The 16,123-nt window shown below is 35.2% G+C and overlaps 1 protein-coding gene across 3 annotated transcripts in view; it reads right to left on the bottom strand.

Annotated features, from left to right (window-relative positions):
- Nucleotides 1–16,123, bottom strand: part of Ubr1 (ubiquitin protein ligase E3 component n-recognin 1) — a 152,052-nt gene that overhangs the window by 96,126 nt on the left and 39,803 nt on the right. For all 3 annotated transcript variants that reach the window (XM_076850653.2, XM_076850652.2, XM_076850654.2), the window contains 2 exons: nucleotides 6,367–6,497; nucleotides 2,787–2,925 (listed from right to left, as the gene is read on the bottom strand). In XM_076850653.2, coding sequence (XP_076706768.1) covers nucleotides 2,787–2,925; nucleotides 6,367–6,497 — 270 coding nt within the window. The remainder of the gene's footprint in view (nucleotides 1–2,786; nucleotides 2,926–6,366; nucleotides 6,498–16,123) is intronic.

Raw genomic sequence — 16,123 nt, forward strand, 5'->3', positions numbered from 1 at the left:
TGACTCAGAGGTAGAATGCTTGCCTCTCACGTGGGAGGCACTGGGTTCAATCCTCAGGACCACATAAAAATAAATCAATAAAATAAAGTTATTTGTCCATCTACAACTTAAAAACTTTTTTTTAAAAAAAGAAGAAGGGTATTGAGGGCTAAGTTTGTAGCTCAGTGGTGGAGCACTTGCCTACATGTGTGAGGCACTGGGTTCGATTCTCAGCACCACATACAAATAAATAAAGTTCTATCAACAGCTAAAAAAAATATTAAAAAAAAAAGAAGAGTATTGAAAGAGTATCTGTTAAGCCTTTGTGAGTTCCTTTCAAGCTTTCTGAAAAAGATAGGGCATATATATACATTTTGTAACTATTGTGAAAATCCAAGTAGACTTTCCCTTGTTCAAACAGTAGTTGAAAATCATCAGCCTGACCAACCTTTATTGCTCCTTCTATAACCTAAAAACACAGTGTAACAATATTAATAAGGGCACTAAAACCTGGCATAACCTGATATCACTGTGTAGGACTAGAAAATATTTGTTAAATGAATCACTTCACTATTTTCTTTCGTCTACTTCTATTCTTTCTTTTATAGCTACTCTTTCCCAACCACCTCTTATTTTCTCAGCCACCTTTTCTCCTTTCATTCTTCTCTTGCTTCCTAAATTTTCATCTATCTTGTCTTCTTTCAAGACTGCCTGACCAATCTCTTTTTCTCAATCTTCTTAACTATAAATAAATATACATTTCACCATTCCTCCTCAAATCCACTCAAATTCTTAGGCTCTTCACTTCCTTAAAATAAATCTGATTTCAGAATCAACCAACCACAGAGTATAAAAAATATTTAATCTGGAAATACAATTGACCTGAGGCCAATTAACCATTAACATAGAATTATATTCCCTGACTATGCCTAAACTAAAGACCATTCAAAATATAGGAGAAAACTCAGTTTATGTCTATATGCAGATAATATCAGTGAAACCGGTCTCTTTAGCCCTTGAGCAAAGAAAATTATTTATACAGGAGAGAAATGCTGGAGAAAGTACACACTAATTGAAATATGATCCTTGCATTGGCAGCCATTAAAACACCAAGAACTAGTTAGAAATGAAAAACTGCCTACACCACATTAAATCCACTAAATAAGAATCTACATTTTTAATAAAATCCTAGTAGGACTCACATGAAAATTAAAGTTTTTTTGTTTGGTTTGGAACCACAGATTGAAACAGGGGCACTTTACTACTGAGCCACATCTCTAGGCCATACCCCCCACCCCTGCTTTTTAAAACAGGGTCTCACTAAATTACTTAGGGGCTCACTAAGAGGCTGGCTTTGAACTTGTGATCCTCCTGCCTCAGCTTACCAGGTCGCTGGGATTATAGGCATATGCCACCACACTCAGGCTTAATATTAAAATTAAAGGCATCATTCTAACCAGAATTCTTATGTACTGGGAATGAATTGTATGTGTGCCAAGATATTGATTCTCTTAACCTCAAGGTACTGGGCATAGGTTTATGAAACAGAGATGACAGTACCTATCTTAAAGGTTGCTCTCAAAACCAAATGAGATCTTCAAATACACCATGTCTGAAATATGTCAATGCTTGGCAAATGTTAGCCAATTTTATTAAATGTTCAGATCCTTTTCTTTTTTTCTCATTTGCCCTTTCTTTATGATATGCCACCAAATAAGACATATGTAAGAAACACAGAGAAGGGAAGCTAATCACCTATTCTGTCTATATTAAGCCACCTTTTAAAAATAAGTGTATTAGAAAAATGGAAGCTGGATGTAGGGATGCTCAGCTGTAATTCCACCAACTGGGGAGTCAGGGGGGGTTTACGCTTGGGCAACTTAGAAAGACCCTATCTCAAAACAAAAAATATGAAGGATTGAGCTTGTAGCTCAGTGCAAGAGCCCGTTCAATCCCAGTACAACACACATACACACACACACACACACACACACACACACACACACACACACACATAAATAGGAAAATTTTGTTCAGAGGATGCAGTTCAGTGGTAGAATGGTTGCTTAGCATGCATGAGATCCTGTGTTCTACCCCCAGCACTGAAAGTAAAGAAAATTGGAAAGTTTTGAGTTACTAATGTTTCTTCCTCCACTAGATTCTATTCCTCTCAAGGGCAGGGGTTAAATTAATATTTCTTTTAAACACCTCTATCACCTAAAGAATCCATTTTCTTTTGGATGGATGTTAAATAAAAGCTAAGCCATAGAATTAACATTACTCAAAGATAATACAAACAAATCATGTCAAAAATCTCAGAAATGATCATCATTTCTTAATTCATGCATGCATTCATTCATTCAATAAATAACGCTACAGGAATAGATTAACCCTAAACTGACATTTTAACCTATAATTGTCAAACATATTTGGTAAGTTTCTAATTATTAAGAATAAAAGAGGAGGGCTGGGGTTGTAGCTCAGTAGTAGAGTGTAGTAGAGTGCTTGCCTAGCACGTGTGTGGCACCAGGTTTGATCCTCAGCACCACATAAAAATAATTTTTTTTAAAAAAGGGTATTGTGTCCATATACAACTAAAAAAAAAATTAAAAAGAGGGAAGTTACAAATCCTTATCTAAAACTATGAAACATAAACACTCAAAATCAAAGTTCTAGCCAATTTATGCAAGATGTAAGGAATAAATAGTTATACTTAACACAATACTGAGGCACTTGGCAAGGGCTCCATCAACACTCCCAGGAAACTAATGTAAGACAGAAGTATAATTCAAATGGTGACTACAAACCTCTTTGTCTATGGCAGTGGTGTGCAACTGGGCCTCTGCGAGTTCACAGTCAAGAGCTCTTTGTAGACTGTATATGACATGGTCATAAGAATGGTGTTCGTCATTAAAAAGGACACAATAGTATCTTTCATTTTTCTCCCTTTTAATTAAAAAGACACATTTAGATATTGCAACAAGTAAAAGAAAAAGATAAAAATAGACAAAAATAATATATGACATCTATACTAAAGCAGCATATAGATTCATACCTGTGGGAAAATCATACTGTAATAGTGATACAGGAAATGGTGATTTTTTTTTAAAGTACTGGGGACTGAACCCGGGGCACTTTACCACTGAGTTACATCCCCAGCCCTCTTTACTTTATTTTGAGACAGGGTCTCATAAGGTTGTCCAGGCTGGTCTCAAAACTTGTGATTCTCCTGCTTCAGCCTTCCAAGTCACTGAGATTGCAAGTATGTGTCACTTTGCCCAGCAGGAAAGGATCTTAAGTTGAATAGTACAATGGAATTTTTAAAAATCCTAGCCAGTCATGTGGCACATGCCTATAGTCCCAGTTCCTTGGGAGAATAAGGTGGAAGGATGACTTGAGCCTATGAGTTCAGCACCATCCGTGTAAGCTACTGAGGCCCAATCTCAAAACAAACTAACTAACTAATAATAGTATTACCTTTTCCATGTATTTCCTCCAGTTTTTCTTTTCTTTTCTTTTCCTTTTTAGGTGTAGATGGACACAACACAGTGCCTTTATTTTTATGTGGTGCTGAGGATCAAACCCGGGTCCCACCCGTGCTAGGCGAGTGCTCTACCGCTGAGCCACAATCCCAGCCCCTCCTCCAATTTTTCTTACTTCTAGAAATTTTATTTTAGAGCCACTATGCCTTATATACCACTCTCTGTATACCTTACATTCTGATAAAGAGGGATACTTTTTCAAGCTCCAGTTTAGAAGTTTCAAGTAGGTAACAATATATGATCAGATTTTATTAAAATTTAATTTTTCCTGAATTTTATTATATTTATTTTATGTATAACTTTTATTTAAGTGAACTGACATTATAATACATTTAGAGATATTTTGGTAAAGATGTATAAAGTGCTAGCACTCCCATTTTTGTTGTAGTACCTCAAACATGTCATATACTCTCTTAATCTTGCTGAAACGACAGTGCCTTGTCCATCTCTAAGAAAAGAATAATATTTATATTCAAAAGTCACATGAGGATATCATAAAAAATATAAAACAGCTAGGTAAAGTGCTACATGCCTGTGTTCCCAGCAACTTGGGAATCTGAGACAAAAGAATATCAAATTGCCCAGCCTGGGCAACTTAGTGAGGCCCTGAAAACTTAGCAAAATTCTGTCTCAGAATAAAAAAATAAAAAGGGTTGGCAATGTAGCCAGTGGTAAAGTGCCCCACAGGTTCAATCCCCAATACCAAGGGAAAATAAAAAACAGAGAGAGAGAGAGAGAGGGGGAGACAGAGAGAAAGAAAGAAAGAAAATTCTGTGTTGCTTTTTTAAAAATCTAAAGACATTGGGCTGGGGTTGTGGCTCAGCAATAAAGTGCTAGCCTAGCATGTGAGAGGTCCTGGGTTCGCTCCTCAAAACCACATAAAAATAAATAAAAATAAAGGTATTGCGTTCAACTACAACTAAAAAATAAATATATTTTTTTAAAAATCTAAAGATGTCAACTCTAGTAATGGATAAAGAAGAAAAGTTATACAGGCTGAGGATGTTGCTCAGTTATAGAATGTGTACTTAGGGGGTTCTGAGTTTAATTCTCAGCTGCTATGGGCTACAGATGTTATGATTTTAAAGAATTTATAATATGCTTTTATAATATACTCAATTGATCTTTATAACTCTTAAGAAGCAGACTGTCTCAGCCCTCTTACACGTGGTGTAGGAAACAGAGACTCAAACAAATTAGGACATTCATAGTCACAATGTCAATAAGCAGTGGCATATGTCAATAAGCAGTACTAGAACTCAGATCTGTGAATCCAGAGACCAGTGCTACCTATTACAAAATAATATTCAAGCAACTCTTCCATTTTGGGTAGGCAGATGGCTTCAATTATGTTTACTGACACAAAGTTTCTTAAAAGGTTTAACTGACTTTATCACCTATTTGAAATTAAATATTTGTGGATATAATTTCTCCAAGAAGTTTATAGACCAACAAGAGTAAAAACAATATATGAACTAATATTCTTAATTCTCTCTCCTGAACAATATAAACAAAAAGCCCTAGTAAACTCAAAGATCAACTAAATTTAGATTTGTGCTATGATTTTGTGAAATTCTGAATATTACACAGGTAGAAAAATTCCCACAAGGCTCAATTATATCTTCCTTTTTTTCATTTTTAAGTTAAGAGCAGCTCTTACTATAACCAAAGACATGGCTGTTAGAAATTGCTGAGATTTAGCTAAAAAAATAGCTAATTCCCTACAACTGCAATAATTCTAGTATACCATTATCAGAGCACAGGGAAGGATCTACTTCCTCACCCTCACCATCAAACCTTTCTTTCTTTTTTTTTTTTAAGAGAGAGAGAGAGAGAGAGAGAATTTTTAATAATTTTTTTTTAGTTTTCGGCGGACACAACATCTGTATGTGGTGCTGAGGATGGAACCCAGGCCACACGCATGCCAGGCGAGCACGCTACCGCTTGAGCCACATCCCCAGCCCCAAACCTTTCTTCATTAGAAAAAAAAGCTAAAGATTGGGGCTAATGAGAGAAATATTGTTCCAACATTCCTATTTGTTCACAAACCTTTTGGGAAACCTAGTTGTTGGTCCAGGTCAGAATCAAACAGTTTACTTACTGGGATCTGTGGCTAAACTTAGAACAAAACTATCAAAGTACTGGCTTACCCTATAAATGCAAAGCCCCTAACAAGACTCCTCTTTAACTTCTGTATGGTGTCTACCAAAATATCTCATGTAAAGAAACATTTTGAAAATATTTCCAAGAGTTAATCACTATATATTTTTCATAATGATATTAAGAAGCAAATAACCAGGTTGGGGTTGTGGCTTAGCGGTAGAGCACTCACCTAGCGCATGTGAGGCCCTGGGTTTGATCCTCAGCACCATATAAAAATAAATAAATAAAGGTATTGTGAACAACTACAACTAAAAAGTAAATATTAAAGAAGAAAGAGGGCTGGGGTTTTGGCTCAGTGGTAGAGCGGTTGCCTCGTATGTATGAGGCACTGGGTTCGATTCTCAGCACCACATACAAATAAATGAATAAAATAAAGGTCTGTCAACAATTTTAAAAAAACGAAGCAAATAACCACAAAAATTGCTATTCAATACTTATTTGCGGGCTGGGGTTGTGGCTCAAAGGTAGAGCGCTCGCCTAGCAAGTGCAAGGACCTGGGTTCAATCCTCAGCACCACATAAAATAAATACAATAAAGATATTTTGTCCAACTACAACTAAAAAATAAACATTAAAAGAAGAAGAAGAAAATGAAAAGTTCAAAGGTCTTTAAAAAAAAACAACACTTATTTGCAATATAGACAATCATCACTAAACTTTTCCCTTTTAACAATTTTCCCTACCTTATTTGCAATTCAGGAGGCAGTTCTTTTTCCTCTTCCCATATAGTCATTTCTACAATGTATTTTATCACCAAAGGGAATATTTTCCTGGCTTGAACAATTACCTCTTCACTCAATGGACAACGTAAATTCTGTAAGAAAGTAGAGAAAAACATACTAAGACTGTATAAAAGTAAACATAGAGGATGATAATATTATTTATTTAAAGCAATCACTTTTGTGAGTTTATTAGCACATCTTCCAGGAAATAGTTGCTCAAGAAAGTTGCTATCAGTTTGGTTTACCTTCTTGTGGCCAAGTTGGTGTTACAGATCACACAAGACGCCAAGGCAGAACCATGGAACCACTTTCACCAATATTCTCCCTTATAAAAATGTTCTTCTCTGCCTGAGAAGCTTGGTTAGGAAAATTCATGTAATAACTGATTATCCCTTTTAACTAACAAGAACTGTAGTCATAATTTATTTCAACAGACTTGCACATAGCCACTTCGTAAAAAGGCAGATCAAGTATTAAAGACATTTAAAAGATAAGGAACTTCTGAGCCACAACCCCACCCGGTTATTTGCTTCTTAATATCATTATGAACAATCTTCACGTGTGAAGATGCTGTGCTAGAGTATGTGCCTAATACAAGGAAGGCCCTGGGTTTGATCCCCAGTACTAGGAAAAAAAAAAAAAAGAAAGAAAAAAAGGATAAGATAAGTAAACCAGCCAGTAACTTTATGACTGTGCTCAGATGAAGTATCTTAACCCATAGAAAGTAGTCATATCACAGAAACAAAAAGTAGAAAGTTGATTGCCAAGGGCTGGGAAGAGGGGGGAATTAGTGTGTAGTGGGTACAGAGTTTCAGTATTGAAAGATAAAAGAGTTCTTGAGATCTATGGCACAACAGTGTAAATATAATTAATACTACTGAACTGTATGTATTCTTAAGAATGGTTAAAATGGCAAATTTAATGAGATTTTTATAATTTAAAAAAAAGATAAGGTCAAAGAGCCTGTACAGAGGAGGAAAATTAAAACCTGGGTCTTTTAACTTCCACAACAACAATGCTATGCTCATTACAGAACATTAATAAAAGGTGCAATGCTATGTTCATCACAGAACATTAATAAAAGGTGTTCTCCACAACATCTTCAGCCCAGTTCCTTATCTTTTAAATGTCTTTAATACTTGATCTGCCTTTTTACGAAGTGGCTATGTGCAAATCTGTTGAAATAGTGCATGTGAATGCTCTATGTCATAAGCCATTATAGAATGCAAATCAAAGTCATAATGAGCTACCACTTCACCCCTAGTTGGGTGGATAAATTCAAAAAAGTCGAAAATATAAGTGTTAGTCATGCTGTGGCAAAACTGGAACTCTTATATACTACTGGTGGACATAAAAAAGCCTGCAGCCACTGTGGAAAATAGTCTGGCAGTTTATCAAAATGTTAAGTATAGTTACCATGACACAGAAATTCTACTTTCAGTATATAACTAAGAGAAATGAAAATATATGTTCACACATTTATATACAAATTTTCATAGCATCATAATTCATAATAGCACAAAAGTAGAAACATCCTAAACGTTCATCAAGTAATGATAAATAAAATGTGGTGTGTATCTATGCAACAGAATACATGGCTGTAAGAGAGAATGCCACAACATGGATGAATCTTTTTTTTTTATATTTATTTTTTAGTTTTAGGTGGACACAATATCTTTATTTTATTTTTACATGGTGCTGAGAATTGAACCCAGTGCCTCACACATGCTAGGCGGGCGCGCTACCACTTGAGCCACATCCCCAGCCCCAACATCGACGAATCTTGAAAACATTATGCTAAGTAAAAGAAACCAATCACAGGGCTGGGGTTGTGGCTCAGCGCTAGAGTGCTTGCCTGGCACATGTGAAGCACTGGGTTAGATCCTCAGTATCACATAGAAATAAATAAATATTGTGTCTATCCACAACTTAAAAAAAAGAAAAAGAAAAAGAATTAGTTGTTAAAAAAAAAAGAAAGAAAGCAAGAAACCAGTCACAAATGACTATATATTTCATGATTGCATTTTCATAAAATGTCCAAAAGAGGCAAATCTATAGAATCAGAAAGTAAATTAGGGGGCTGGGGATGTGGCTCAAGTGGTAGCGTGCTCGCTTGGCATGCGTGCGTTCCATCCTCCGCACCACATACAAACAAAGATGTTGTGTCTGCCGAGAACTAAAAAAAAAAAAGAAATATTAAAAAAAAAAATTCTCTCTCTCTCTCTCTTTAAAAAAAAAAAAGAAAGTAAATTAGTTGTTGTCTAAGGATGGGAGTAGGGAGAAATGGATAGCGACATTTTAATGGGTAGTAGTATTTCTTCTTGGGTGATGAAAATGTTCTACAATTATCGTGAGGATTACAAAACTGTGAATATACTAAAAACACCACTGAATTATATTCTTTTAAATAAATGAATTTTTATATACTAAGCAATTTACATCTCACCTAAGCTGTTTTAAAAGTGGAATAAATAGGAAAAATATGTATAGTAGCTCTTTCAGCATAGGAAAAATGAAATAAAACAAAATAAAAAATAAAACTGATTCAGTGTAAGGCTTTTAATAAATTTTCATCGAATTCCTATAGACTGTATCATCACAAACCACTAACCTACTCATTTACATTTTAATACCGTCTCTTTAACAGGTCATCTTCTCTCTAGATATTTTGTTCAGAAGCCTTTGTTGAAGAGAGATAAAAAGAGTACCAAAGGTACTAGGTTTATTACTGGTCCATTTCATTTCTGTTTCTTTTTTTAACTCAGCATTTCCTTGTAATTCTTCATGAAATTAGTTCAAGATGAAGAGTTAAAAGAAACTATTCATTGTTTCCATATTGTATCAGAAGCTTTGAGTTCTTTGGCAGAGATCTGGTGAATATGTAAGAAATTTTCAAGAAAAGCATCTACACCTTAGAAAACAAGGTCAATTAGAGGGATCAGAAGAAGTATAACTTAAATAAAAGTAACCAAAAAAGCCAAAATAAACAAATTAATAAGCAGAAATACACTGCAAAACTAGAGAAAAACTGCTTTTACATGGATGGGAAAGGAGTCTCTCTTCAAAAGATATTGCCAAATGCTGGGTGATTGGCTATTAGTATCAGCCAGGTCTGATTACCCTAGGTAAATTTCCATTATGGAAATTGGCACAATGCCGTGCATTTGGCAGCATATAGATTCCACGTTCACCAAAGCAGAAAGAAAGCAAAATGCTAAATACACAGGATTGTTTGTGTTGCCTGGGTTGATTAGTTATGTGCTACCTATAAGGTAGATATCTTTTCTCACACCTCCAGATTATGAATCAGTTCCAGTATATTTCTAGACCATCTGAATCTAATTATAAATCCAAAAAAAAAAATCCAAGATTGGGTTAGTCTGGGACTGATTTCAGTGTTTTGTGGTCTTATGATTTCAGGAAAACCCTAAAGTGGGGTGCTGTTTTAAAAACTCAATGAGCCAACTTAAACTCCTAAGAATTCCTCAGCTACTTCAAGTCTAAAAGTAGACTTCCTGAAAGACCAATTACTGAATGAAGAGGATATAAGTCATGCTACAGGGCTGGAGATAACAGCTTAGTAGTAGAGTACTTGACTAGAATGCTTGAGGCCAACACAAACATACACACACACAATCACAGTGCAAACATGATTTTAAAAATATCAAGAGAAAGAAATTGAAACAATCAGAATTAAAAGGGCTTTTTAAACAAAACAAAAACAAGAGAATGTACTAAAAGGGTTAAGACTAGATAGAATATTTCAGGTAACAGACATCTAATGATTTTAACCAAGAACTAGGCACTTGATAAGTATCTGTCAAATGAATAAATAACCATTTGGGATAAATAAGTTAAAAATAATGGAGGCAATCACAAAACAATATTAAATGATAAATGTGATAAAATGCTAATCCAATAAGTGACTGGGTAATGTGTATGTGAGTATTCTTTGTACTATTGTCATTTTTGCAACTTTTTATAAATTTGAAATTATTTCTAAATCCAAGCTTTAAAAAAAAAAAAAAAAAAAAGTACTGGGGACCAGAGTCTATAGATCTGAAATTTCAAGCCCAACTAGTTGGTTTGACCAGTTGTACAAAGTGGAGTAAATCACCATACTGAGGTTGTTTCCACATGTGTAAAATGAGACCACTAAATCCACCTCATAAAGTAATAATGAAAAAAAAATAATGTAATGTATGTGAAAGGACTTTAAGTCTAAAATGTTATACAAAAAGCTGAGTAAAATTGTGCTCGCCTGTAGTCCTAGATACCATGGGAGGTTAAGATAGAACAATTACTTGAGACCAGGAGTTCAGGACCTATCTGGGAAATACAAGACTCCACCTCTTAAAAAACAAAATAAAATGTTATACAAATATAAAGTGTTATTAGTGCCAAAAGTACACATAATGGGAAAAGAAGTAATTATTAAAAGAATATTTTTAATGATGATGATGACAATACCTAAATGGATCCTTACTAAATGCCAGGCATATTCTAAGTACTTTACATGTATCATTTCATTTAAACCTTACAGCCTGTGAGGGAGATGCTAAAAGTCTAGTTTAGAGGGGGAAACTGAAGCATAAAGATTTAATAACTTTTCCACTGTCACAGAGCTAGTAGTGTGTGGTGGTTATAAACTAAACCAACCAAGGACATTTGTTTTAGAGGCCATGATGTTGTAGTCTACTCAAGGAAAGGAAACATGTTTTGTTTCTCCAAATACAATTCCTTTACATTTAGAGTTTTATAAATAAAAAAATAAATACTCATACAGTGTAGACACACAGAAAAAGCAATGTTTTCTTAACACAGACCACTATCTTTTGTAACACGGGACCACTATCTTTTGTAACACAGCATAATATTTTTCCCAGTCTGTCATAATCTCATGATTTAACTATTTGCTATAAAGTAGATGTCAATCATTTATGAAGTTTAAGTTATCAATCTTTTCCTTTTAATGATTTCTGAATTTTTCAAAACTCAAAGAAAGGCCCAATCTATTTCAAAGTTATTTTTTCTAATCACCCATATTTTCTACTATTTAATACAAACTTTCTTTCTTTAAAAAAAAAAAAAAAATCAATACCTGCCAGGCATGGTTATGTACACCTGTAATCCCAAAGGCTCAAGAAGCTGAAGCAGGAGGATCACAAGTTCAAAGCCAGCTTCAACAACTTAGCAAGGCCCTAATCAATCAAGTGAGATCCTGTCTCTACATAAAATACAAAAAACAGCTCGAGGTGTGGCTTGGTGGTTAAGTGGACCCTGGGTTCAATCCCTGGTAAATCGTTGATGTTTGTGGAAATTATCTGATATTAAGCTTCACTTATTTTTCTTAGTAGACAGCCAATTACCCATTCATCTGTCTTATCTCTATCCATAATACATTGATATTTCAATATTAAACATGATTTGAAGCCAATAGCCCTAAAAGAAATTGAGAAAATTATCAAAGGATATATTTCTTTTTTTGTAGGGGGGGGTTCCAAGGATTGAACTCAGGGGCACTCAACCACTGAGCCACATCCCCAGCTCTATATTTTTGTATTTTATTTAGAGACAGAGTCTCACTGAGTTGCTTAGCACCTCGCTTTTGCTGAGGTTGACTTTGAACCACATTCAATCTTCCTAATTATCCTCCAAATCTTCAGTAAATGCTTGTTGAGACCAAGATTCACACACACTAACTGTAGTTGTTATGACACCTAAATGAATCTCCCACCCCCACACCCCACAGCCTTTTGTTCTTCATGAAAGAGACCAGGCCAATTTTTCTAGATTTATCTTCCTTGTGGTATTTATATATGTTGTTCATCCATCTCCATATTTCCTATAAACTAAAAGTTAGATCTAAATGGGTTTATGAAGTTCAGGTTAAACATTTTTAGTAAGAATATTTCATAAGTGAACTGTTAATAATAGGCCCATTCCCACCAATGCTTCCATCTATCCTAGCTTACACAACCACTATTTTATGTCCCTATTGATTTGCCTATTCTAGACATTTCATATAATTGCAATCATGTTCTAAAATAGTCTTTTATGGAAGGCTTCTTTCACTTAGCATATGTTTTAAGCATTAATCATTTGATGAATAATTGGATTGATTCCACACTTTGGCTATTATAAATAATACTGCTATAAACAATCATGTTCAAATATTTGTTTTAACACTTATTTTCAATTATTTTAAGTATATATCCAGGAAGGGAATTGCTGGGCTGTATAGTAACTCTACATTTAGCCAATAACTCTACATTTGCCAGATTGTTTCCCAAAGAGGCTATATTATTATATAATTCAACTAGATTATATGAGGGTTCTAATTTTGTCACATCCTTGCAAATGCCTGCTATTATCTGCCTTTTTTTCTTTTTTCATACCTGGAATTGAACTCAGGGTATTTAACCACCCTTTTAAAAATTGTTTTATTTTGAGACAAGGTCTGGCTAAGTTGCTGAGGGTGGCTTTGAACTTGTGATCCTCCTGCCTTAGCCTTCCAAATCGCTGGGATTACAGGCATGTGTCATTACACCTGGCTTACCTGCCTTTTTGATTATTGCATCTTAGTGGTTGTAAAGAGCCAGTTCATAGGGGTTTTGATTTTTATTTCCCTGATGGTTAATGATATTCAGCATTTTTCCATGTGCTTATACACCTTCTTTGGAGAAACATTTATTCAGACCTTTAGTTCAATTTTAAAACTAGACTTGTGTTTTTATTAAGTTTTAAGAGTTCTTCAATAAAGTCTACTTAAAAATCTCCTAGCAGTCATATGATCTACAAATATATTTCTTCGATTCTGGGGCTGCCTTTTCATTTTGTTGATAGTGATTTCTGGAGTGTGCTTTCTGTATATTATCTATAAAGAATGGTGGATTTCATTGTGGCACATGCATGCGCGCGTGCACGCACACACACACACACAATTTGATCAATTTCATTCCCTTAAACCTCCAAGTCTCTCCTCCCTTCTCCCCTTGATGCCCTTCCTCTACTTTAATGGTCTCTCTTCTACTTCCATGACACATGTTAGAAAACACAGACACTTTTCTCTTTGAATCTGACTTATTTCACTCAAAATTATGGTCTCAGTTTTTCCTGTAAATGACACAATTTCATTCTTCTTTGTGCATATATAAATAACATTTTCTTTACCCATTCATCTTTTGTTGAACACCTAGGCTATTTCCATAATGCGGCTAATGTGAACTGTGCTGAGATAAACATGTATATAAATGTATCTCTAAAGTATGCTGAATTTAATATTGGTATTTTGGATAAATACCAAGGAGTGGCATAGCTGATAAAGTTTTACATTTTGATTAAATCTAATTTATTTATTTTTTTCCTTTTTCTTTACCAGTGCTAGAAATTGAATCCAGAGTGGAAACACTTTACCACTGAGCTACATTGCTCAATGTAGCATCTTATTCTCTTCTTTTTTAAAATATATTTTTAGTTTTAGGTAGACACAATGCCTTTTGTTTTATTTATTTTTTATGTGGTGCTAAACATCAAACCCAGTGCTTCACACATGCTAGGCTAGCACTCTACTATTCAGCTACAATTCCAGTCTCCTTATTTTATTCTTTTAACTCATGCTTTTGGTGCCTTATCTATGAAATCTACTGCCAAACCTGAGGCCATGAAGATTTACCCATTTTTTCTAAGAGTTTTATAGTTTTGGCTCCTGCATTTTTTGATACACTGAGTTAATTATTTTTTTTGGTGGGGGTACTACGGACTGAACTCATGGGCACTCAACCTCTGAGCCACATGCCTAGCCCTATTTTGTATTTTATTTAGAGAGAGAATCTCACTGAGGCGCTTAGCATCTCGCCATTGCTAAGGCTGGCTTTGAACTCGCGATTCTCCTGTCTCAGCCTCCCAAGCCACTGGAATTATAGATATGTGCCACCATGCCCAGCCACTGATTTAAGTCCTAAATATCAAAAATTACATAAACATGTGAGCTGGAGGTTCAACTTCGTTCTTTTACATATGGATGTCCAGCTGTCCCAGCACTGATGAAAAGCCTATTCTTTTCTCACTGAATGATCTTTATATCCTTGTTGAAAATCAGTTGTTCATAGACATGTGGGTTTATTTCTGGACTCTCAATTGTACTCCACTGACCAAGGGCTATCATTATGCCAGAACCATACCATCTTGACTACTGTTGCTTCATGGTAAGTTTCAAAATAGGGAAGTGTGAGCCTCTTCAATTCTTTCTTCGATTTTTCAAGGCTGCTTTAGCTATTCTGGGTCCCTTGCAATTAAATATGAATTTCAGAGTCAGGTTATTCATTCCTATTTAAAAATTATCTTTTTTTTTTGCTTGTTTTTAAACTCCTAACTGGGATTGTCAATTGAGAGAGTACTGGAATCTTAACAATATTGTCATCTGAACCAGAAATAAGGGATTTTTTTTCCATTTATTTGGATCTTCAATAATTTGTTTCAATAAATGCTTGAAAATTTAATTAAAGAGTACAAATTCTGAACATCTTTTGTTAATCCATTCCTAAATATTTTTTTTATTGTTGGTTGTTCAAAACATTACATAGTTCTTGATATATCATATTTCACACTTTGATTCAAGTGGGATATGAACTCCCATTTTTACCCCGTATACAGATTGCAGAATCACATCAGTTGCACATCCATTGATTTAGATATTGCCATTCTGGTGTCTGTTGTATTCTTCTATCCTCTACTATCCCCCCTCCCCCTCCCCTCCCCTCTTCTCTCTCTACCCCCTCTACTGTAATTCATTTCTCCCCCTTATATTTTTCCCCCTTTCCCCTCACTTCCTCTTGAATGTAATTTTGTAAAACCCTGAGGGTCTCCTTCCATTTACATGCAATTTCCCTTCTCTCTCCCTTTCCCTCCCACCTCTCATCCCTGTTTAATGTTAATCTTCTTCTCATGCTCTTCGTCCCTACTCTGTTCTTACCTTATAAGGTGTTACTCACCTTATATCAAAGAAGACATTTGGCATTTGTTCTAAGGGATTGGCTAGCTTCACTTAGCATAATCTGCTCTAATGCCATCCATTTCCCTCCAAATTCTATGATTTTGTCATTTTGTAATGCAGAGTAATACTCCATTGTGTATAAATGCCACATTTTTTTTATCCATTCATCTATTGAAGGGCATCTAGGTTGGTTCCACAGTCTTGCTATTGTGAATTGTGCTGCTATGAACATGGTCGTAGCAGTGTCCCTATAGTGTGCTCTTTTTAGGTCTTTAGGGAATAGACTGAGAAGGGGAATAGCTGGGTCAAATGGTGGTTCCATTCCCAGCTTTCCAAGAAATCTCCATACTGCTTTCCAGATTGGCTGCACCAATTTGCGGTCCCACCAACAATGAACAAGTGTACCCTTTTCCCCACATCCTCGCCAGCACTTGTTGTTGTTTGACTTCAGAATGGCTGCCAATCTTACTGGAGTGAGATGGTATCTTAGGGTGGTTTTGATTTGCATTTCTCTGACTGCTAGAGATGGTGAGCATTTTTTCATGTACTTGTTGATTGATTGTATGTCCTCCTCTGAGAAGTGTCTGTTCAGGTCCTTGGCCCATTTGTTGATTGGGATATTTGTTATCTTGTTGTCTAATTTTTTGAGTTCTTTGTATACTCTGGATATTAGGGCTCTATCTGAAGTGTGAGGAGTAAAGATTTGTTCCCAGGATGTAGGCT

Source organism: Callospermophilus lateralis, chromosome 3 (assembly GCF_048772815.1).
Source record: "Callospermophilus lateralis isolate mCalLat2 chromosome 3, mCalLat2.hap1, whole genome shotgun sequence".
Taxonomy (NCBI): domain Eukaryota; kingdom Metazoa; phylum Chordata; class Mammalia; order Rodentia; family Sciuridae; genus Callospermophilus; species Callospermophilus lateralis.